Here is a 25535-nt window from a genome sequence, read left to right on the forward strand (position 1 = left end):
AGCCCTGTCCACCTGCATGTCTTTATTGTTGACACACACACATGGACCTATTCTATGAACACAATACTAGTGTTCTGGATGGGTAGACTTTTTATCAGTTTATACCAGAAAATTCCATGCGAACAACACCTCGTGTAGCCCTTGTTTGTTCCATGTCATCAGAAAGTGCTGTTGGTCAGAGGTTCCAACTGGTGAACATGGTACTCGGAGAGTAAGAAGGACAGGTCAGAATAATATTAAGCAGAAATTTGACCTCTTCATGTGACTGTCTCCACATGAGATGCGACTGTCTCCACATGAGATGCGACTGTCTCCACATGAGATGCGACTGTCTCCACATGAGATGCGACTGTCTCCACATGAGATGCGACTGTCTCCACATGAGATATAACAGTCTACACATGAGATGTGACTGTCTCCACATGAGATGTGACTGTCTCCACATGAGATGTGACTGTCTCCACATGAGATGTGACTGTCTCCACATAAGATAAGAGAAGCCACCAACAGAGGAAACAAGACTGGATTCATAACTACAACATTTCATTTATTTTCATAAGCAGAACACAGTGGTATAAAGCACCTCAGAACAGGCCATTGAGAAAAAGCAGACTTGCAAAAAGGCAAATTAAAATTTTTTCATTTCAATTTCAAAGCCCAGAGAAAGGCAAATTATAGCCCCATGGGATTAAAGGGGTTAACAGTATACCCAAATGCTTCTGTGTGGATACACACACAAAAAGTACTTTCATTAGCAGCAATTGAAGCAATTAGAGTCGTTTGTTTTTTGGACATAAGACTCTTCAGCCATATACATGTAGTACCATTGCCAGATAATTCTGTGAGGATTGTGTCCTTGGGAAAGTTGTTTATGTTCTTAGGCCATTCACTGGTGTTCTGGTGATCATGGAATGTCCCCTGAAAAACATGAGAAAACTCAATATTAACCAAGAAAGAATGGAAATATTGGAGAAAAAAAGAGTTTTTCATGCAGATTTTGGATGAAAGGTTCTGCCCCCCAGAGAGCCTTTTGCCCACACCAGAACAAAGAGCAGAATACCAAGGTTATTACAACCAAAATGGGGTCTTTTTTGTTAGGTTCTTTGAAACAAATTTGCTGGACCTTGAGGGGCATTAGCCCTACCCTGACCACCCTGACTGAGGAAATGGGGCAGAACAACACAGTGCCAAGGGACCCAGGGTGCCACTGATTTGTTCTTGTAAACAATGAGTTAATAATCACCCCCAATCATGAACCACATACTGTTAAGAGTAGGTGTGAGTAGTTGTCGGCCCACAGAATTCCTAACCTTGGCATGGAAAAAGCCAGGCCCTTGATGACAATATGGTGTTCAGGCCAAATATTCAGATTGTAATTTCTGATAAACACTATAAGAAGAATTATAAAGGAATTCCTCTGGGATGACCAATTTTTTACTCCCAAGTATTTTGAATTTTCACCATCATAACGCGTTATAATCACTATCATCATCTGAAGTCAGGAGCTTTATTCATTTATTGTGTGGCCTTGAGGACAAAACACAGAGGCGTCCACAGTGAACCCCTGTCTACAGCAGCTTGTCCAGAGGTCTCACTGCCCATATAAACAAACAATTGCTTCCCCACACCTGAGTGACCCTGCTCATTAGGCCAGGCTAAATCATTGGTATCAATACTGGGATTATTTAGATCAATAATTGATGCAGTATTTAACAACATGACTGGGTGTATTATTTGGTTGTGAACTGCAATGTCAACATACAGAAACTGGTTAATGAATACAGATGTAGAGTAGTAGATGGGAGAATTCAGGGGACATAATGGTGTAATTGTTATGATGAAGGAAGCCATTTGTAACATTTCAGGGGTTTTCCAGTTATTTTGGTTTGGTACACAGATTGCCAAGCGGTGCTATCTGGTGCTAGTTTATAGTACTAAAACATGATATTGTTTGAATGAGGAATAACAACATTCAAATGGGTATGGATGGAAATGTCCAAGCACATGTGAAGGCAATATTTAACTGTCGTTCTAGGTGTTAAATGGAAACCGTTGGCAGCAGTTTTGCATTGCATAATTGCTACACTAGATAACCACCCATCTGATCTATAGAAATTTTTAAAAAAAACACTGTAAAATTAGGCGGTTTCCAGAAGTGACTGAAAGTGAAAATGATCACTTACTGAACATCGCGGCCGATCTTGAAGAAATATTCTACATAATCTGAACCTCCTAAAAGTTCCACAAAGTCTTCGTCGTGGGTGATCACAACCAATTGGAAGTTTCTATGCCCTGCTCGACTCTTGATTATTCTGCAAAATGAGAATGGAGAGATTATTGAAACGTTGAAATTTCTTTCTCAAAAATTCAGAGAATTTTTTCTTCTTCAAAAATGAATTTTTTCTTTATTTCTTGTTCTTTCATGAAATTTTTCCAAAATATTTTCCCAAATAATTTTTTTTAAATTTCAAAATTTTTCCAAAAATATTTAAAAAACCTTTTTTGGTCAAAAACACATTTTCTACATGAAAGGTTGTTACTTACTCTGTTAAAGCATATGCCAAACTGCAAATGTTTTCTCGGTCCAAGTTTGTGGTGGGTTCATCAAGAGCAAGGATGCCGCACTTAAGACAGAACGTCTCAGCCAGTGCAAGTCTAATAATCAAACAAGCAAGCACCTGTAAAAAGTGGGAAATAATTAGTTTGACTATTTAGTGCTTGTTGCTTCACCCGCTGCATAATGTCCAAGTGATATGCTGATAACGTGTAATATACCCAATGCAATCCTGAAATTTTCAACAAAAAGCTTTTCATACAGCACCATGCCAAATCAGTGTGGATGAGAACAATACTCACTGATTGCTCACTTCTGCCCACTAGTTACAAGGTCTGTCAAGTGAGGGAGCTGTGCTTGAAGCAATGTGCTTCAGCGTGTTAAGGTTACCGAATAGAGACATTTCATTAAAGGTGACAGTCTCTAGAAGCTAAAGTGTTATCAGAAATCAAGAAATACCCAAGCTTCAAGTGATCCTATCCCTATAACTATGAACCTTTTTGGAATATTTGCATGATGGGAAAAGGACACTTTGACTGAGAGGTAAGTTACCGACAATATTTTTTGCAATCATATTCATACGATGAGTGGAAAAAACCTGGCAGTCATGATGAAACTTGAAACAGCATTACTCGGCCACTGCTTAGCCTGGGGCACCTCGGCAGATAATGTTATTTATAACGTATAAACGAGAACATGATAAAGTGGTTTGTACATCAGTGATTAGAGAATCCAGCATTACAACCATCGGGACGAGGAGCAGGCAAAGTATCGTCGTCAAAGTCCCTACAGGAACAAGGCAGAGCCTTTTGAGTGAGCCACGCTAGACGAATCCTCATTAAGTTTACAGTCAGCTTGAATAGACAGAAGCAGGAAGACTTGTCTGTCGGCATTAACCATTTCAGTGACAGGTCATTTTACGGGAGGGGCTTGCTGAAAGGGTGCTCTAAAGCAGATCAAGCAATTCATCAAGAGACGGAGCACTCGACGAGGTTCTATGTCACAACGTCATTCAGATTTACCATACTACGCATCAATAATAGACCTACACTCTATCAGATGCTGGTCTAACTTCCCATGTAAGTTTTTTGACCTTGCCTTCTCATTCTTGTTTCAAATTTCTTCAAATTTGTAAAGGCGCCAGACATGAAGAGTTTGGCTTCTGAAGTCTCTCAGTCAACCACGACTGGAAGTGACAAGGAGAAGCCACTAGCGGGTGCAATAATATCTGAGCGCGAGCTCATCAATCACTTCTGGAATATCAATAAAATAATTCTTCAATATCCATGTGTGATTTTGATGTTTCTGGGCATCGTTTTCAATATGCTCACAATTCTTGTACTTGTCATTGGAAAAGTTGGAAAAGTGTCAACAAGAATATTACTAATAAACCTGGCCTTAATGGACACTGGAACCCTCCTGATGGAGCCGTTACGGTTATCGTTTTCTTACTTGGGGTGGGTCAGACCAAATAGCCTGAGAAATGGAAGTGACATTGCCTGTTCCATACACCACTTTTGCGCTCAGTTTTTCCTGCATTTCGCTCATTGGAATGTCATGCTTATTACCATAGAAAGGTGGGTTTGTGTCTCCTACCCTTTAAAGGCGAGGTTTATCTGTACAAAAGAGTGGACAACCATCGGCCTTCTTATCGTAGGGGCAGTTCTATTTGGAATCAACGCGCATCATTTCTATGGTTACCGTCGTTATGCTTACTATTGGGGCGCGAATGGAAATGTTGGTTATCAGTGTGCATATACAAATATAAAAAGTTACGAAACATTTATTACTGAAATAGCCAGTCATCTCAACATGGTTCTGTCAGTCGGGATTCCATTTCTTGGCATAACGGCATGCAACACTTCAATTTTGTACCACGTGGTCAAAAGTCGAAATAAGAGCCGTGATCTGAAGGCATCAGATCGTCCTGCGACTGGCATCAACAGCATGACCATCATGTTGGTTACCCTGAGTCTCACCTTCATTGTGTTACTAGGCCCACATGTCGTGTTTGGGATTGTTCTCACTGAAATCGGAAGAAGCCTCAGTCACGTTTCCTATCACCGGCTGAATGCCTATGTTGGGGCGATAACCTTCATTTTAAATGTCATCAATCACGGAAGCAATTTCATCCTCTACTGCATCGCAGGACGCCAATTCAGACAAGCATTTTCACAAATGTTCAAATGTCAGAAGAGAAGGGTAACTTAACAAGAAAACATATGAAATAAACACTCGGGCAGCAGGGAGCATTTCCCATCCCAGTCCAATAATGTATTTTTCTAATATCTAAGAGTTGAAACAGAATTGAGAAATGTCACAACACTTTCAGACTCCTGACCGAGAGGTTGTTGGTTAGAATTTGTTTCGAGGCACTTCGTTCAGACGTCAAGAGTTCAAAGGTTAAACGAGCGCTTAGAAACTGCTCCTAAACAGGAAGACTCTGCGATGACAAAGTGCTTTGAGCGAGGATCTGTCAACGAAGGTGCACTATACGAGAATTGAACTTGACATATTTTTTTTCAACTTCATTGAATGTTTCCCGGTGAATCGATCAGTTGAGTTTTGGAATGACTAGCATATACCCATGGAGCGGGCAAAGTTGAAATGTAATATACATTAGTTAAATGGGCACGATGATTGAACTACATTAAATTTCTAACGTTACTGAAGTTTTATTAAAGGTTAAACACGAAATGAACTGCATTTAGGGACTTATTGCTGCTATCTACATGCAACCCCCAAAAGATTGATTGGAGTACGCTATTTTACACAATGCATTGAGACCAGTGACAGCAGGTCCTGTTCCAAATAAGGCCCTCACATATTAGGCATATCACCTACCCACTCCCGTACCCAATGCCACTGTCGGACCAAAGCCAGGTGCATGGAGAGATGCAGAACGCAATTCAAACTGACAACATCAGTCAGTAAAGAATAAATCAAAGAGCAAGCGCTGGCCACTGTACATATTTTGTCCATCCTGGCATAACTGTTTATTGATACCCTGACTGCATGTTCCGGTAGGCCACTTCTGCAGAATTTGCCTTATCACTCAGGTCAGTGTTTCTCGAATAGAACTAAAATAGAATAGGCTAATCATTAATCTCCCTGCTAATACCCTGCACCATGGACCAGGTTGTATAGCACTACATACGTGCTGGAAGCTAATACTGATGTGGCAGGGAGAATATGCGTGAAGTTTGTGTATGCTTTTGAGAATGAGCGGAGCTCTCCAGTCGACGTGCTCTCTGAAAAGTTGTTATTTATTCTAAAACAACGAAGATATTCGACGTATGACACCCTCAGTGACACTCTTACGTATGATCCAGACCTACGAAGCCAAAGGTTGCAAGAATTCGACGCATTTCCAAGGCCCAATTTTGAAACAAAAATTATCTCCTAAATAGCGGCCACAACGCGCATTATAGTATAGATTGTAGCCTGACAGGCCTCCACTAACAAGGATTCTATGACGGCTGACAGGCCTCCGCTAACAAGGATTCTATGACGGCTGACAGGCCTCCACTAACAAGGATTCTATGACGGCTGACAGGCCTCCACTAACAAGGATTCTATGACGGCTGACAGGCCTCCGCTAACAAGGATTCTATGACGGCTGACAGGCCTCCGCTAACAAGGATTCTATGACGGCTGACAGGCCTCCGCTAACAAGGATTCTATGACGGCTGACAGGCCTCCACTAACAAGGATTCTATGACGGCTGACAGGCCTCCACTAACAAGGATTCTATGATGGCTGACAGGCCTCCGCTAACAAGGATTCTATGACGGCTGACAGGCCTCCGCTAACCAGGATTCTATGACGGCTGACAGGCCTCCGCTAACAAGGATTCTATGACGGCTGACAGACCTCCGCTAACAAAATTCTATGACGGCTGACAGGCCTCCGCTAACAAGGATTCTATGACGGCTGAATAAAGGTTGAGAGAACTATCCCAGCTTGCTTCGGCAGATCAGATAGATTTGTCACCTGCGATCATTATCTCTTGTTTGCAAGGCACTTAATGTCAACACCAGCACCAAAAGGGTTAAAAAGAGGGAATTACCTTTTGTCCCGCACTGCAGCGCCCCCTCATGTCCATGACTGTATCCATCTTCACCATGACAACTCGGTAATGATATGTCCGTCTACCTTTGCTAAGGCCAGCCTCATCTTCATCAGAACGTATCTCTATCGTGTCGATATCTGGAATCGATTGAAAACATCGTCTCAATTTGTGCAGTCTGCTAATCATATGTTAGCTGTCACCGAATTCCACAAACAGTCAGGAACACTGCCCCCCCCCCCCAGGGTCAAACCCCTACTGCAATACAATGGGATCAACATTATTTCATGTTTCCTTACCATTCCCTCTGTACGTGTTCCTCCAGATTTCTTTGATGATCTTGTTAATCTCCTCCATCTTATTCTTATGGTAACGCATCACAGCCCTGCAAGGATAACCAGACGTCATGCTCAGTAGATAGAGAGTCTTGGAGAAGGAATGAGAGGCCCATACGTCATGCTCAGTTGATAGAGAGTCTTGGAGAAGGAATGAGAGGCCCATACGTCATGCTCAGTTGATAGAGAGTCTTGGAGAAGGAATGAGAGGCCCATACGTCATGCTCAGTAGATAGAGAGTCTTGGAGAAGGAATGAGAGGCCCATACGTCATGCTCAGTTGATAGAGAGTCTTGGAGAAGGAATGAGAGGCCCATACGTCATGCTCAGTTGATAGAGAGTCTTGGAGAAGGAATGAGAGGCCCATACGTCATGCTCAGTAGATAGAGAGTCTTGGAGAAGGAATGAGAGGCCCATACGTCATGCTCAGTTGATAGAGAGTCTTGGAGAAGGAATGAGAGGCCCATACGTCATGCTCAGTTGATAGAGAGTCTTGGAGAAGGAATGAGAGGCCCATACGTCATGCTCAGTAGATAGAGAGTCTTGGAGAAGGAATGAGAGGCACATACGTCATGCTCAGTAGATAGAGAGTCTTGGAGAAGGAATGAGAGGCCCATACGTCATGCTCAGTTGATAGAGAGTCTTGGAGAAGGAATGAGAGGCCCATACGTCATGCTCAGTAGATAGAGAGTCTTGGAGAAGGAATGAGAGGCCCATACGTCATGCTCAGTTGATAGAGAGTCTTGGAGAAGGAATGAGAGGCCCATACGTCATGCTCAGTTGATAGAGAGTCTTGGAGAAGGAATGAGAGGCCCAAGGGCCTGGCGCTCAGCTGAAATACATGAACACAACATGGAAAGCACTGGTACCTGGTAGGTCTCTTTCAACCTATATTTTGTTGACTTGTCAACAGCGTCTAGTAGAAGGAAAACACCACCATAAAACCTGGGCAGTAAATGCCAGTAGAAGTCCACTGAACTCAGAAGGTCCAGCCCTTTTGATGTGTTTACAATTTGGGGCCTCAACCAACATTGATACACCCCAGTTGATCGTAAGAGAAGTGCTTACTTATCGAGAGCCTTGTAGTACTTGTCTAAATCCTTCATTGCTAGTTCTGTTGTCTGGAATGATGAAGGAATGTATGAAATGCATGGAGCTTTTACTTTGAAGCAGCCCAAACACAAGGATACAAAGACATTTTTGTCCTGGTGCAAGGCAAGGTTAGTTTCAGTTCCTTGTTCAAAGATGAAAGGCTGACAGATTTGGTTGTTTAATATCCCTCTACTCATGAGATGAACCTTGTTTGTGGTCAAACATCTCAGAACATCTCAAGAACTGCCAACCACAGAGACTTGGCAGAATGCCTGAAGCAGCCTGCAAACGACTCATTCAGAGGACCCATATCATTGCTAAGAGGGCTGTACATATGTGACATCCCTGAGTCAACCCCATCAAAGTCTTCAATGTTCGTCATCAATCAAGACCTTGTCTCACCTACCTTCAATGCGATCATTTTATCCCTGTATTTGACTTCAGCATCCTTATAATCCGTATTCAGCTCGCGAGTGATTCTCTTGATGTCATCCTTCAAGCTCCGTTGTCTCTCGACTACAGTGTGTTTCTGAAAACAGAGAAGTTTGTATTGAAATAAGAATGAGATGATTTGAGTACCTCATCACAAGGGAGGGGCGGGGACAACAACACCCTCTTAGACATGTACAGAACAGAGGTGAGCACCATCCATTGTCCAGGGAAAGGCTGCCAACTCTATGACACCGAGAGACTGGCCACATGGTGGAACAGTGCAGCTCTGGGATCAAGGAAGGAACACACATGGTGGAACAGTGCAGCTCTGGGATCAAGGAAGGAACACACATGGTGGAACAGTGCAGCTCTGGGATCAAGGAAGGAACACACATGGTGGAACAGTGCAGCTCTGGGATCAAGGAAGGAACACACATGGTGGAACAGTACAGCTCTGGGATCAAGGAAGGAACACACATGGTGGAACAGCGCAGCTCTGGGATCAAGGAAGGAACACACATGGTGGAACAGCGCAGCTCTGGGATCAAGGAAGGAACACACATGGTGGAACAGTACAGCTCTGGGATCAAGGAAGGAACACACATGGTGGAACAGTGCAGCTCTGGGATCAAGGAAGGAACACACATGGTGGAACAGTGCAGCTCTGGGATCAAGGAAGGAACACACATGGTGGAACAGTGCAGCTCTGGGATCAAGGAAGGAACACACATGGTGGAACAGTGCAGCTCTGGGATCAAGGAAGGAACACACATGGTGGAACAGTGCAGCTCTGGGATCAAGGAAGGAACACACATGGTGGAACAGTGCAGCTCTGGGATCAAGGAAGGAACACACATGGTGGAACAGTACAGCTCTGGGATCAAGGAAGGAACACACATGGTGGAACAGTACAGCTCTGGGATCAAGGAAGGAACACACATGGTGGAACAGTACAGCTCTGGGATCAAGGAAGGAACACACATGGTGGAACAGTGCAGCTCTGGGATCAAGGAAGGAACACACATGGTGGAACAGTGCAGCTCTGGGATCAAGGAAGGAACACACATGGTGGAACAGTGCAGCTCTGGGATCAAGGGAAGAACACACATGGTGGAACAGTGCAGCTCTGGGATCAAGGAAGGAACACACATGGTGGAACAGTACAGCTCTGGGATCAAGGAAGGAACACACATGGTGGAACAGTGCAGCTCTGGGATCAAGGAAGGAACACACATGGTGGAACAGTACAGCTCTGGGATCAAGGAAGGAACACACATGGTGGAACAGTGCAGCTCTGGGATCAAGGAAGGAACAAGAGACAACATAGCCCCAGTTCTGTAGTGTAGCCATAAAGATATTGAATGCTAAGAATAGTAGCTTATTGGAAAATCAGCAAGAGGCGCTGAGGAAGTTACCTCTGCGTTTAAGTCATCCTGCTCCTCCATCAGTTGTCGTCTTTGCCGCTCTAAGTTACTGACGTCAAAGTCACCAATCTTCTTCCCAAGATGATCTATTCTCTTATTGACTTCCTTGATTTCCTCTTCCTTTTCTCTCATCTCGAGGTTGTCGGAGAGTTCCCGCTCTTTAACCTACACCCAAATGGACATGGATATTGATGAAATCCTTTTAGCGACAAATGGACTTGATCAGTCTATCATAACATCAAGTTCAGATTACTGCATCAGAGACTGCAGAAACTCCCACTGTCACAAAACAACGACAGACCATATCACAGGAATACTTTAAACGCTTGATAGTTGTCTACTCAGGCACCAAGGAATTGATATCAACACTCTCCTCCTTGTCTACAAGGGCAAGGATGGTTTTGCTCTGAGCTACTTCAGCAATATTCTTATCTGTTGCTGTACGACCCCAGGCGATCCCCGAGGTCACATGACCTTGGTTGCTTCATGTACTCAGGTATCGTCTGCAGTCCTACGATGGCTGGAGCTCTGCTGGTTTGGCTGCACACGAAATAACTGTGGAGAATGTGGGAGCATTAAAACCTCTACCTGTTGATTGACGAGTTCCTCCTTTAACTGGTTGAGGTTGTCTGAGTACCGGCTCTGCTCTCTCCTCATATCATCCATCATAGCATCCAGCTCCTTCATCTGTTCCTGGCATTGGGCGAGTGCTGTGTCTCGACCCTCATTCATATACCTGCAGAGACAGCATCATAAGGATCAACATCAGATTTCTGCTTCTCCTGCAGCAGGTGTATCCAGCTGATGTCGGAATGAAATGAATTATAAAGGCCATGTAGATCAACACCGCCTTCAACCATATTACATGGATAGACTGTCACGACAACGACAGAACAAATGTTGTATTGTAAGCTGGAGCTGAACTCCAAATGATCAAAGCAACACTTATGACAACACCATGTTTGTATGTAGGCAATGACCTAGGTGACACCACATGATGTCTCGCTTCTCTTAATGAGTCAATCACACAATCGTACAGAGTCTAATGACATGGTCTTACTTGGTGATTTCCCGATGGATCTGCCGCACCTCATTGCCATGTTCCTTCATTCGTGACATCTGAAATAAACAAAATAACAGGATGGAGATAATCTCATCCTTAGCAAAAGCAATGGCACAGGACTTTGTTGTTGATGTCATAAAAGCTTACATAATCCAGCTTACTTATGGTGTATCGGTGTTTTCACTTCTAAAGCATCAGTAAACTGACTATGAAGAGCTAGGAGATGATCTAAACACCTATTGCATCAAGAGATTACCGGTACTCATCAAGTCCTCCCATATTCAACCAATTGTTGATCAAGGGACACTACCTGAGCCAATGAAGGTGTTCAACAAGTCCCTTTCTTCTCCTAGAGGAACCCCACAAGGAACATTGAATCTACATCTTCCTCAGCTCTGTGGAGGTCAAAGTGCCCTGATGAAGTGTACTTACATCTGCCTTGGTCTCATCTATCTTGGTATCTTTCTTGCTGACGATGTCCTCACGCTCCTTCCTCAACTGCAAGATCTTATCCTGGAATATGCGACGGAAAATGTTAGTCTGGTGCCACATAGGCTGGGCACAGACTACTGACTGGTGCCACATAGGCTGGGCACAGACTACTGACTGGTGCCACATAGGCTGGGCACAGACTACTGACTGGTGCCACATAGGCTGGCAACAGACTACTGACTGGTGCCACATAGGCTGGCAACAGACTACTGACTGGTGCCACATAGGCTGGCAACAGACTACTGACTGGTGCCACATAGGCTGGCAACAGACTACTGACTGGTGCCACATAGGCTGGCAACAGACTACTGACTGGTGGCACATAGGCTGGCCACAGACTACTGACTGGTGCCACATAGGCTGGGCACAGACTACTGACTGGTGCCACATAGGCTGGCCACAGACTACAGACATGTGCCACATAGGCTGGCCTCAGACTACTGACTGGTGCCACAGAGGCTGGGCACAGACTACTGACTGGTGCCACATAGGCTGGGCACAGACTACTGACTGGTGCCACATAGGCTGGGCACAGACTACCGACTGGTGCCACATAGGCTGGGCACAGACTACCGACTGGTGCCACATAGGCTGGGCACAGACTACTGACTGGTGCCACATAGGCTGGCCACAGACTACTGACTGGTGCCACATAGGCTGGGCACAGACTACTGACTGGTGCCACATAGGCTGGGGACAGACTACTGACTGGTGCCACATAGGCTGGGCACAGACTACTGACTGGTGCCACATAGGCTGGGCACAGACTACTGACTGGTGCCACATAGGGGCACAGACTACTGACTGGTGCCACATAGGCTGGGCACAGACTACTGACTGGTGCCACATAGGCTGGCCACAGACTACTGACCATGTCTTAGCCTATAATGTGCGAGGCCTTGTTTTATTCAGCATGTTTTCACCAGTTTCCTACGTCCTTTAGGTGAACAATACGTCAACAGTATTTAAATCAATTTTGTTTATTTAGTGGATAATTGGGTTACAGCAGCAAGGGTTACCAAACATGATCTATGAATAAATTAATCAATATCTTTACATTGTTTATGATAAAAACGAATAATGCTATAAACATGCATGTTATAACTTATTCAATAACATTAATTATTAATTATATCCCTAGTAAAAATGTAGGGTAGGAAGGGGCTAGTTATCTTGGCATTTAATCACCTCAATGTTTGTATGTAACTCAGTGATGGTAAAGGATACAGCATTTCATTTGCCTCATGTATGTTTAATAGCTGGGAGGTGTGTTATTAGGGACCTCTTTCTCGTATAGAGATACACCAACAGATGTACTGTTAGCTGAGGGTTGTGGGGGCTGTTTTCAGAGGACCAAGGAAAGTGAGTGACCAATACAGGTAAGTCTATTTTTGAATAATATGATGAAACCATGAACCATATCCTAACATTAAACAACTATAACTGCTTGGGTTGGTGCTTGGGTTGGTGCTTGGGTTGGTGCTTGGGTTGGTGCACAGAATTGGGAAGCAGTCAAAATCACATTTAACTATTTAGTTATAGGCGTTTCAAAATAGAAATTGATACCTCCAGGCCTCTCAATTGATACACAGTAAAAATCCTAACGGTAAAAATCTCAACAGTAAAAATCCAAATGCAAAATTTACCATTTTTTAGCTCCACCCTCACAGTTTTGGTGAGAAGATCAAAAGCTCCTGAGTTCAGTATTCAACCTTTAATCCTTTTTCAGGTTATACGATATGCTGTAAGTTCTTACTGATTTCTTTTCAGGTCATCCCAACTCTGATCAGACTGACAACGCCCACACAAGTGTCATGGCTGTATTCTGGAGGGATTTCACACGCTGTAACCTACTAGCAATGCTCCTTATTACTGTCCTGTTATTAAACCTGGTCATGATGTGGACATCAAGTCAATTTGACGTCAGACGATTCTTCAGGCGAATTCCGATTCGGAAAAGAGGAGTTTCGGGTCAAGCTACTCAACCAATCAATTCAAGATTTCATAATCAACTTTTGTTTCGTAATACTGTAATTACAGATCGTGTGTCCGGATCTGTGAACACTAGTGTTACAGCATATGTGAACACTAACATTTTAGAAAATAAGAACACGAGTGTTACTGGCCACTTGAGTTTTTCAAAACATGAGAACACTAGTGTTACAAACATTCCTGATAATTTGAAGTTGGAACAAAAGGATATCGCACTGTATTCTAAATATTTAACAAACAGGGATAAGGTTCTTACAAAAGTGAAAGGAGATTTCGAATTTGTGAATTTCATCGAACGACAGAAAAGACTGAGTTTGTTGTCATTGGATACTGTGAGCAATGCAACACAAATGACGCTGAAGTCTGAGTCTTGCTCGTTACAAGATTTAGTGTATCCTACCGCAAGAGACGTCCCCCCAAACCAGGCGGTACCAAAGATCGTCCATCTGACGTGGAAATCAACAGAATTGCCAGGAATTGCATTGAAGTGGATCACGAAATGGAAAGTGACCAACCCAGACTGGGATATATGGTTCTGGACCGACCAAGCTGCAGAAAACTTCATGCGGAAATATTTCCCAAGTTTCAAGGTTTTCTTTGAATATAAAGTAGGAATACAACGAGCTGATGCAATGCGGTATTTCATTTTGTACAAATATGGCGGTCTCTACGCTGACCTTGACATTGAGCCCCTTGTGACGTTGAACCCTCTGATTGCGCGATACACATGCGCACTTAGTCAGGAACCAGACGAACACGCCAAACTCCTCCGGCCACGAAAAGCAAACAAATTCAAATTCCTTGCGTGCAACGCACTCATGTTCTGTACACCAAACCATCCTTATTTCAAATTTGTGATAGATAACTTGGAACGCAACTCTAAACTATCCGGCACCATGTATAAAACTGGCCCGACAATGTTATCAAATATGCATATGGAATACACCGAGAAATTCACCAAAGATTTGTGCCGGAATACGTCACACCGGATCGGAATTGCACCAGCAGAGTTTTTTATTCCGCAATACGATCACCTCTGGACTGATGAGATTAAGAAAATGTGTCGCGAGGGCAAGGCTCTCGTCAATCGGCCCAGAAGGAAAAAGGCCTGGGTGAGTTTAAAAGAAGGGCAGCAGAAGGTTTGTCGGGCCCTTGTGGCGAGGGGTTTCAGAAATGATGTCCGAAATGTATCGTTCACGACACATCACTGGTTTCACACTTGGACTAACAAAGGAATAGAGACTTATTTCAAACAAGGACTGAGCTTCAACTCAACAGATATTCATAAGGTATTGCCGGGAGCCAGGGTCATAACGTAATCATATGGTATTCACTACGCACATATTTTTTTAATTTTGACTCAGGCATATAGGGTAAAACTTCTCTCGGACTGAAGGTGACAACTTGGCCTTAACCCGAATTAGTGCTGAAGGTCTCAGATGTTGAAATGATTCATGCTGCTCATGAATTTGCATCATGATTTCTTCCATTTTTTGCAATTGTTAACATTTTAAAACATTTCTCAAAATCTCCAAATGACTGACCTCAAGCGGTTGTATCTGTTCCCGTGCTTCCTCAATCTCCCGCTCGTACTGCTGGTTTGAACTGATCAGCTCCGCCTTTGTCTCTTTCAACTTGATACATTTCTGTAAATCATTTTCTATCTGGAGTTTCTCAGCCATGAAGCTGTTCACCTCGGATTTAAGGGTCTGGATCAGCTCCGTCTGCCGGCTGATTTTGTCGCGCTTCTGGTCAAGATTGTTGTTCACGGTATTGCTAAGCAAGGAGGGAACATTTTGGATTATGCTAGACACTTAACAGCAATTGGCATGGTCATCTTAGAGGAAGCAAAGAAATGGTATCAATTAAGTCTATTGGCCAAGTGACTCTGTCTCATGCTGCATATCTTCTGTCTGAAATGGCAAATAATTCCTATTATAATATTATCAAATAAATGTATTTATCAAAAATTCTGCGTACTACCAACTTACAGCTTCAAGGAGACCTCTTCTTTCTCATTTGCCACTTGCTGCATTGTGCGGTCATTGTCTGAAAAAAGATGGCAGTTATCAGAATTTCGATTCCAAAACTGTTACCAAAGGAAAGAGACTCTGCTGATGTCTCCACTGCACCACTCAGACAGCCAAAGGAAAGAGACTCTGCTGATGTCTCCACTGCACCACTCAGACAGCCAAAGGAAAGAGACTTTGCTGATGTCTCCACTGCACCACTCAGACAGCCAAAGGAAAGAGACTTTGCTGATGTCTCCACTGCACCACTCAGACAGCCAAAGGAAAGAGACTTTGCTGATGTCTCCACTGCACCACTCAGACAGCCAAAGGAAAGAGACTTTGCTGATGTCTCCACTGCACCACTCGGACAGCCAAAGGAAAGAGACTTTGCTGATGTCTCCACTGCACCACTCGGACAGCCAAAGGAAAGAGACTTTGCAGATGTCTCCACTGCACCACTCGGACAGCCAAAGGAAAGAGACTCTGCTGATGTCTCCACTGCACCACTCAGAGAGCCAAAGGAAAGAGACTCTGCTGATGTCTCCACTGCACCACTCAGACAGCCAAAGGAAAGAGACTTTGCTGATGTCTCCACTGCACCACTCAGACAGCCAAAGGAAAGAAACTTTGCTGATGTCTCCACTGCACCACTCAGACAGCCAAAGGAGAGAGACTTTGCTGATGTCTCCACTGCACCACTCAGAGAGCCAAAGGAAAGAGACTTTGCTGATGTCTCCACTGCACCACTCAGAGAGCCAAAGGAAAGAGACTTTGCTGATGTCTCCACTGCACCACTCAGACAGCCAAAGGAAAGAGACTTTGCTGATGTCTCCACTGCACCACTCAGACAGCCAAAGGAAAGAGACTTTGCTGATGTCTCCACTGCACCACTCAGAGAGCCAAAGGAAAGAGACTTTGCTGATGTCTCCACTGCACCACTCAGACAGCCAAAGGAAAGAGACTTTGCTGATGTCTCCACTGCACCACTCAGACAGCCAAAGGAAAGAGACTTTGCTGATGTCTCCACTGCACCACTCAGACAGCCAAAGGAAAGAGACTTTGCTGATGTCTCCACTGCATCACTCAGACAGCCAAAGGAAAGAGACTTTGCTGATGTCTCCACTGCACCACTCAGAGAGCCAAAGGAAAGAGACTTTGCTGATGTATCCACTGCACCACTCAGACAGCCAAAGGAAAGAGACTTTGCTGATGTCTCCACTGCATCACTCAGACAGCCAAAGGAAAGAGACTTTGCTGATGTCTCCACTGCACCACTCAGAGAGCCAAAGGAAAGAGACTTTGCTGATGTCTCCACTGCACCACTCAGAGAGCCAAAGGAAAGAGACTTTGCTGATGTCTCCACTGCACCACTCAGAGAGCCAAAGGAAAGAGACTTTGCTGATGTCTCCACTGCACCACTCAGACAGCCAAAGGAAAGAGACTTTGCTGATGTCTCCACTGCATCACTCAGACAGCCAAAGGAAAGAGACTTTGCTGATGTCTCCACTGCACCACTCAGAGAGCCCAGTAAAGGAGTTCTTGGCATGTTCACCAGGCATTCAAAAGCTGTTGGTCACATTTACCCAAAATCAATAACCTTCATCTTCAAGACATTCTTTCACCCAGAGTCCTGGTTTAGTGGTGTAGAACAGAAAAGATTGACAGGTGGTGAGAAACTTGGGCGTTTTGAACCCCTGCCTGTACTCACCCTCTCCTGAGAGTTTCGTCGACTGCTGAGCAATCTTGCGGTCCAAGTCGCGTAACTCGCCCTGAAATCTATCCATGGTCACAACATCAGGTTGTAACTCCTTTGCCATGGATTCATCATCTTGTTTCAGCTGGATGAAGTCGTCCATCTGTGAAATGAACACAATGTGAATGTCAGGAAGGTGACAAAGCTCAATGGGTCCGGGATCTGTTTGTCATGTTCCATGATGGTATTCTTATCAAGTTTGCCCGAGTCAACGGCAGGTTAAAACTGTTTCCAAGTTTGAACCTAAACGAGATGATAAGAGCATCTTTTTCTGGCGAGTCTTACCTCAGATGTGTCCTTCTTCAGCTTGTCGATCTCAGAACCAAGTTTCTTCAATGAATTCTTCAAATCTGGGATCTCCTTCTTACTCAATCTGTCCATCTGAATAAGAGATCAAAAGGTCGTTTGAAAACTGGGAAGAGAGCTCATAACCTCTTGATGACAAGGTCGTCTCTTAATCATTGTGGCTCAACTGTATTGACAGCCCATTGACAGATTGAGAGATCACAGTTCAAGCCTGCTGATCCATTGCCCCAGCCACCAAGCAGCTCAACAGAGTGATATTAAACAGCATGGGAATAAATCATTAAATCCTGTGACGTCTGCTCACCACTTCCAAGACCGGTTTCATCTGGATCATTTTCTCGTATTTCATGGTTGTGTCTCGTAACTCTTGCTCCTTCTTCTCGAGTTCACGTGGAGCCAATCTCAGACGGCCTTGAAGCTGAATGGAAGACAAATATGGCTGTCAAAAAGCTACTTTTTCTTCTCTTTTTGCAAATGTGTTTCTGGGGTCCAAACGCATTTGGGTTTTCATGTACGGAAATTTACATCAGCAGCCCAACGCTGTGTAATACTTTACTTTGCAGACTGGACATAAGATTGCTGTCTACCTAACTTAACTTTGATGTTGGAGACATTGATGGAAGATGAACATCACCAACGCCACAGTTGAGACATAGGAGTGACTGACCTACCGAATGAACCAACTCTTCCACCTCTGCATGCTCATCAAACCCTCTCTGACAAAGCGGGCACGTCGGGTCATCCTTCTGCAGCTGCTTCACATACTTGTCAAAGAAATGTTTGGCTCCTTGAACAGAGCCCTTGTCACTGCAATAGAATTAAAGGATCTTACAGCTCCCTCCTACCAGGATTACTGTTTGGATATCTCATCCACGGGGATGCGCAGGAGCAAACTACACTGGGTAGAAGCATTGTTGAATCGTTGAAAAACTGCTTAAACCAAATAATGACCGTCTGCCCCTGAATATTTCAACTTACTCCTGTATTTTCTTGAGTCTGTCTTGCAATCCTGCAACACCTTCATCGAAGTCCTGGCTCCCACACATCTCAAACATACTTTCCTCATGTTCCTTCAAGTCTTGCTCCTTTTTAGTCAGCTCCTCTCTGGAAGAAAGACCATGCGAATAACTCTAGCTGAGGAAAACAACAACATTCATCATGCTATCTTGTTCAAAAGCAAAAGCACTCCCTGTCAATTCAGATGCCTGTTTTGCTGTTATACTGCCTTAAAATCATAGCATTCGTTTTGATTAGAAATCAAAATGGATGCAGATATTTAGGAATCTGAAAAAGGTGCTCACTTGTATATCTTATACTGGCCCTCTTTACGTGATATTTGCTGCCGATCTTGTTGAAGCTTCGAGTTCTCCTTGTGGATCTCCTGATTCAACTTCCTTAAATAAAACAATGAACATGTCAATTTCTATTGACTGCCCCTCGTCTTTGGCCAACATATGAGTCATTTAGGCCCGTGCCCGTGCGAGAGGGTTGCCAGCGAAGGAGACACTCGGTCAGAAAAGCCGCGGCAAGATCAGTACATGGCCTGGAGTAAAAATGGTAGTGACAGTACAATACCAGCCGAGAAGAAGGCAGAAGATAACTTTCGGATACAGTGAAACTCTTTGGGAGTATCCCAGGCTCAGAGAAGAAATCTTCCTGCTGGTATCTACCCTTTGTCACAGTCAGTTATAAGTTTTGCACCTTATTTGGAAAGGACTAAGTATGGACATTTGACCTGTCAATTTTTCTTCTACCAGGTTCATCAGAGGATACTAGCTACAGACATTTACCAAATTCAAGATAAAGTTCAAAATGAATGACTTCTTCAAAGAAAAAGTGCTTACTGTATATAGTCTTCAAGTGTCCTGCGCACATTTGTCGATGGTACATGTCCAAACAAATGCTGGAATGTATCTTCATGGCGTCCTTTACTGAAGGTCAAATGTGTTCATCATTAGATGTGGTATATAGTGAGAAACAGACTGAACAAAAGTCAATAGCCAGCTTATAGGAGCGAAGCTTCCAAAGACTGATTGTCTGTGGGTAAACTGGTAATGGACTGATTGTCTGTGGGTAACCTGGTAATGGACTGATTGTCTGTGGGTAAACTGGTAATGGACTAATTGTCTGTGGGTAACCTGGTAATGGACTGATTGTCTGTGGGTAACCTGGTAATGGACTGATTGTCTGTGGGTAAACTGGTAATGGACTGATTGTCTGTGGGTAAACTGGTAATGGACTGATTGTCTGTGGGTAACCTGGTAATGGACTGATTGTCTGTGGGTAACCTGGTAATGGACTAATTGTCTGTGGGTAACCTGGTAATGGACTGATTGTCTGTGGGTAACCTGGTAATGGACTGATTGTCTGTGGGTAACCTGGTAATGGACTGATTGTCTGTGGGTAAACTGGTAAAGGACTGATTGTCTGTGGGTAAACTGGTAATGGCTGGGGTCGATATTTATCACAAGATGCAATGATGAGTGATTCTTGTTGCAGGTACCGCAATGACCTTGCAAAGAAGCCATTTTGTTGCGATAATTGCCGATCGCAGTAATAATAGTCGCCTGTCTGCAGGGTGTTTAGGTTTCAGAAATGAACTTGCATTTTTCTAATTTGATCCTCTTTGGATCCTTTCTCCTTCTTCAACATGTCCAGCTCTGTACGCAGGGTTGACTCCAGGTGCATACGGCTCATCTCAGAACTGCAAGGCAAATGGATAATCAGGAATGGAAAACTTCTCTATGGCAAAGTTAGTGTTGGTCTTAAAGTGTATTCAAATGACTCTTCTGGAGTGGAAAAGGTACTGCAATCATTTAAGTTTACTTTGCCAATATTGTTTTGAGTTGAATTCATACTGACGAAAGCAAGGTTGATGTCTCGGTAACAACAAACTTACTCTATTTCTTTTGCTTGCCTATCAAGCGTGACCCTCTCCTTCTGTAGCTGGCTGACCTCCGTCTTCAACACATCAATATCAACAGCTCTCTCAGCAGCAGTGAGGTCATGTTCCTGGCGATTGAGACAACATATTAATCTCATGGATTTACTGTGACAATCAAGCTGCACATTATTACAGTTCTTCAAAGATTTGTTGTGTTTACTTTTCCGTGGTCAGCACTAAAATCCTAACTAAAGCCACCCACCGTCCTGGATAAGTCCCGATTGAGAGAATCCAGTTTCCCAGCAGACGCATCAACACGATTTAACTCCTGCGTCAGCGATTTGACCTCGGCCTTATTCTTTTTCTGGAATGGAAAATCACGACAAGATCAACTCAACTTGAAACTGATTTGCGATGAACATATCTTGTCTGTTTTCCCTAGCTTTAAGAAGATCATCAAAAAGTAAGTCTGAGATAAGTTTTAACTGAAATAAGCTTGGGCAAACCCTGCTTTTTGGAGAACATTTTATTCACCCTCACAGCCTCAGTCTGTACAAGACCAGTACTTACCACCATATCCACCCTCAAAGCCTCAGTCTGTACAAGACCAGTACATAACACCATATTCACCCTCACAGCCTCAGTCTGTACAAGACCAGTACTTACCACCATATCCACCCTCATAGCTTCAGTCTGTACAAACTTGGTTTTCGTTTCACGGACGGAATCGATGCGACTTTGAACCTCGGCCTCCTTTTCTTCATACAGATCACGCAGTCTCTTCGCCTCCCTGAGACTCTCGTCAATTCGTCCTTTCAAAAGCTCCATGAACTTTGGCACGTGTTGGTCACTGACATCCGTAAAACCTGTAAGATTTGAGATGACTTTGAAGTTAATAGTTTTGCTGCTGACTAATCTTTCTCCTTGTACAACGACAAGGAAACTCGATTTCACATCTCATTCAAAGGTCAGGACAAAGCTGGTGTGTTGCTCAAGGACATGGAGACAAAACAATGGCATTAATCTTGATGAGAGTCGAACCCATGACTGCCTCACCTTCGAATTCATACTCCTGTGCATACTTGTTGATGGTCGCATTTCTCCGCTGACAGTTATCACCCTGAACCTTTGCCTCATGCTGCAGCTTGCCTTGCTCTGTCAAGAGCTGCGACCTCCTCTGATTGTGTTTGGACAGGTCGTGGCTGAAACCATCCAGCTTTGATTCAATCTGTATAAAGACAAAAAAACATTTAAAATGGTTACCAAGTTGTTTATAGCTTACTCACTTTTCTGCTGGACTTTGATTGACCCAATGTGATAATTCCAACAAGCACAACCAATAGATTAAGGTTGGCAAACCTCATTAAACAACGTAAGCTTGGTATCGTGCCATCGATCTGGTGCAACCCAAGCAACAGTGGTGCCACCATGGCCATATATCAAACTATAACACCAGCTCACCATACCTTTCTAAGCTGGCCTTGGCGCTCCTTAATCTTCTTCTTAAATTCCTGCAGCTCCTCTTTCAACTCATCCAAAGAACCGTCAAATTCCACCGTAATTTTCTCACGGAACATTGCCGTTGTGCGCTCCATTTCCTTCTTCTCACTGCTGAGTTTTTCAATTTGAGTTTTCAACTTGTGAATGTTGGCAGCATTCTTGTTAATCTCGTCTAACTTGCCCTGGAATGGATGAATAATGCTTATTGTTTGAAAAGTTTCATGTAAATGAAGGGAGGTTAGGACATGATTCGATACAATGAAATGCTGATTGAAATGTTGATGCCTAACCTCAACTGGTGCTAGTCTGTTCTTAATCTCCTGCAGTGAGTGATTGGCGGCTTGGAAGCGGGACTCCGCATCGTCAAGGTCGCGTTTCAACGTGGCTTCCTTCTCTTTATTCGCCTTCAAGTATTTGATCTCAGCCTGGAACTCACGAATGTTTCCGCCCTGAAAACAACAACAACATCTTAGAGATTCCAATGGCAAAATAATAGATCCGTTTGGAGCATTTCAAATCTGAACTATCCAGTTTAGGGGACAACATTTTGCGACTGACTGCTCACTTAGGTGTAGTTTGCTCAAGAACTAGTCATGAGTACACAGGGGACATGTGAACTATCACACTTTGAATACATTAAGGTCACTACATGATAAACAAAGCAGAGCAATGAATGGATCAACTGAGCCTTTATAGGACAAAACAGTCAAGTTTTGTACCTCTTCTTTCTTGATCTTGATAATATTCTCAAGAGCCTTGACGTATCTTGTCGATGCAAAGATGTCATCAAATCGCTGCTTGACAGCTTTCCCTTCGAGTAGCGGCCAGTTAGATTCCTCCTGGTGGCAAAATATCACGTTTTCAAGAACTGCCTTTGATACGCCAAGAGCTGCAACCATCTGAAAAGAAACAAAGCCTCTATGATTCACGGTAACCCAGGACACAGATATGACATGATGAGTTACGGATACTTAGTGATGTGACCATTACTTAGATAGGTCTTGGTTCGTGAGCAAAACGGTATTGTATTATTTGTATCAGGAACTGTTTTGGGGAAATCTTTAAAAAGGTTAAGGGAAGCGTGGAGAGGTCGTGGGTTCGATACCCGACTGAGCCGCCACTTAGAAACTTCCTACTGGTCACGTTCAATTGAGCGCTTAGTAGCTACTTGCTGAAACCCCGGATTGATTTCAGCGGAGAGTGGGATAATAAATGGTCCCAAAAAGCGCAGCAATGGAAATGCACTACGGTATATAAAGAATCCAACATTATTATTACAATTGAGGCATGTGACGCCAATTTTGGTTCCTTCTCACCTCGCGATTCATATCACCACAACGTGATGTCAGTGTCTTCATCTGCCCATCATCTCCCCGCCGAGCCAGTGAACTGTCCAACGTTTTCATCTTAAGGCGATTATTAGCCTCCTGGGTGACCATAAGTGACCGAACAACCATACACTTGTTGCCAGTGACATCACGGAAGATCAGGCGTGTTTGACCTTTGACCTCTCTTTCTGCAGCCATCTGAAGTGATAGAGCTTTTAGACGATTGTAAGGCATTGCGGTCGCACAAATATTACACTGTACAAATTCTCATGTATGTGACCTTGAGCAATTCTCTTTACTTAATCTTTTCCCTCTTGAAATAGCGACTGACTTAGAGCAACTGATCAGCAGTCTGCCATGCCAATCTAATTGTTTTGAAATGTGCCTACCTTAGGATCATGAACAAAAGTGCCTCCTTTTGAGCCAGGTGGCATTTCTCCTGTTGTCAGGTACTTCAGGCATTCAATGATCGTCTGAAAGCATAAGATAGGAATCATAAGATGAACAAAGATAATGAAGGAGGGAAATCAAGATGTGAGATACTGCTTCATTGTGGCACACGAGTCCAACAAAAGATATTGGTGATTTTGAGCTTGTCTACTGCCTTCAAAATTTGAACTGTAGACTTGGTTTCCAGCTTCTACAAAGCAAGTTATCCAAGCAGAGGTTTTCCTGGAGAAACCATCTCTCAGCCAGGGAGTGTATCAGCCAAGTCCCTTCTGGTTTAACTTACTGTTTTCCCAGTTCCATTTGGGCCCAGAATAAGCGTCAGAGGTGTATAGAACTGCATCGCCTGTTTATCATTTGGCCCAAAGCTGCGGATCCCCTGGATTTCCAAGGCATCTATCTTGGCTGTCATGTTAAAATCTGCCAAATCTCAGATCAGAAAGTCAAAGAAACAAACAAAGAATAATAGGCTAGCATTTCAAAATGTCTCACTTGCTCCAACTTGATACTGATATCGAGCAAGCCAGACAAACATCTCCCATAATACAATGCAAACCATGTTTGACAAACATGGGGAGCACATCACATCACAACTACAGTAGGCCTACTCGTGACAAATTTGAGAACACGCATGCTACACTGGAGCATCCAACCAGGCAACGGCAACAAAATGCTGACTGTGTTTTACAAGTTTAAGAGCAGGTTTCACGTCGTCAACATGGTCGAATGCTGTCCACGTCTCTGGTCCTGTATCATGTTGACTTGGAATCTATGATCACCATTGCATTGACGATGGTTAACGTGCGCTTGGAGAATCAGAATGGGATGGCACGGCCAACAAAAACGACACAACCTTGTACATCGAAAACGGGCTCCAGTTAACGATTTCTCAGCATAGGGATGATGCTCATTGCATAAACCCTCTTCAAATCCCGTGTTTTCTGGAACACCCTGTGATGACTGATGTCTGATATGGTAACCTCTGATATGACAATTGACATGAAGAGAGTCGGTGCCAGTGCACGAGAAAGTAGTCGAATGAACCATCGACGTATATTGGCTGAGACAATCGGATATTTACGCCATAAAAGAAAGCTTCTTTGAAGTATTTTTTTCTTTAATCGTCTTAAGTTTTAAGCGGCGTTTTTAGACGAACGGGAAAGTGAAAATGAAGGGGAAAAAGACATTATATTGTCGACTTGATTGAAATCTAATTGTATAAATCACATTCAGATGAACCGTTTACATCTTTTCTATTATTACCAAATGAACTTTTTGATTGACAGAAGTCACTTCAAGGGGAAAAATAACTTTTTATCGCTGCAGGAGTGTCATAATTGTGTTTAAGGTCTCGTTAGGGAGTTTTTCCCAAATGTCATGATGTACGCGATGATGACGTGCCCATTAACAGGACGTAACATCTATTTTAAATAAAAATGCGTTTCCAACGTGATTGCATGAGGATAACCCATTTGTGTCGTATATCACTGGAAACGCCCGATTCCCCCTGATTCTGCAGGATGTAAAATCGGGCATTTTATTTCTTTAAATAAATCATAAGCGTCGCATTTGCTCCTAGCTCTGTTCACCATTGGCAATAAATTGCCAATTGGGCCGGACAATCATGGAAAACCCCAAATATTTTAAATGTCTTCCTGAATAATTCTACAGTGACCATTCTCCCGTGAAAGACAGTTGCTTACGCTACACAAATATCAAAAAAAAATCGAGTGTCAACCATTGAACTTTTAAGATACTTAGGAGGCAACTCAAAGAACTAGAAACAATATTGTATATTGTGGTCCCTTAAAGCATCTCAGAAGGACTTATTGGAGGGGGGGGTTAAAATGCTC

The 25535-nt window shown here is 43.5% G+C and overlaps 1 protein-coding gene across 2 annotated transcripts; it reads right to left on the reverse strand.

Moving 5' to 3' along the window:
• Positions 1 to 542: 542 nt before the first annotated feature.
• Positions 543 to 25036, reverse strand: LOC135493856 (DNA repair protein RAD50-like). Of its 2 annotated transcripts, XM_064781476.1 has the most exons (32): positions 24946 to 25036; positions 23969 to 24102; positions 23625 to 23708; positions 23224 to 23433; positions 22627 to 22806; positions 22198 to 22356; positions 21874 to 22089; positions 21464 to 21635; positions 21074 to 21273; positions 20670 to 20771; positions 20423 to 20535; positions 20129 to 20227; positions 19368 to 19454; positions 18825 to 18917; positions 18502 to 18627; positions 18195 to 18330; positions 17828 to 17941; positions 17503 to 17598; positions 17173 to 17320; positions 15444 to 15501; positions 14997 to 15228; positions 11401 to 11481; positions 10966 to 11024; positions 10494 to 10641; positions 9897 to 10070; positions 8456 to 8578; positions 8026 to 8078; positions 6923 to 7008; positions 6624 to 6763; positions 2545 to 2678; positions 2184 to 2312; positions 543 to 918 (listed from the first exon to the last, which is right to left on the reverse strand). In XM_064781476.1, the coding sequence occupies exons 2-32, from the start codon at positions 24092 to 24094 to the stop codon at positions 870 to 872; spliced, it is 3927 nt and encodes a 1308-aa protein (XP_064637546.1). In that variant the 5' UTR covers positions 24095 to 24102; positions 24946 to 25036; the 3' UTR covers positions 543 to 869. The 2 variants fall into 2 exon arrangements, with proteins under 2 accessions (XP_064637546.1, XP_064637547.1); XM_064781477.1 differs by lacking the exons at positions 23969 to 24102; positions 24946 to 25036 and having other exon boundaries at positions 23224 to 23447; positions 23625 to 23661.
• Positions 25037 to 25535: the final 499 nt, after the last annotated feature.

This window comes from Lineus longissimus, chromosome 9, assembly GCF_910592395.1.
Source record: "Lineus longissimus chromosome 9, tnLinLong1.2, whole genome shotgun sequence".
NCBI lineage: Eukaryota > Metazoa > Nemertea > Pilidiophora > Heteronemertea > Lineidae > Lineus > Lineus longissimus.

Excerpts from the sequence above, each read along its gene's own strand:
- LOC135493856 (XM_064781476.1), bottom strand. The coding sequence starts at position 24,094 with ATGACAGCCAAGATAGATGCCTTGGAAATCCAGGGGATCCGCAGCTTT. Across the intron at positions 19,455-20,128 it reads GAGGATCAAATTAGAAAAAT|TAAAGGACGCCATGAAGATA; the intron begins GCAAGTTCATTT and ends TTTGACCTTCAG. Across the intron at positions 10,642-10,965 it reads ATCCATCGGGAAATCACCAA|GTATATGAATGAGGGTCGAG; the intron begins GTAAGACCATGT and ends CTGTCTCTGCAG.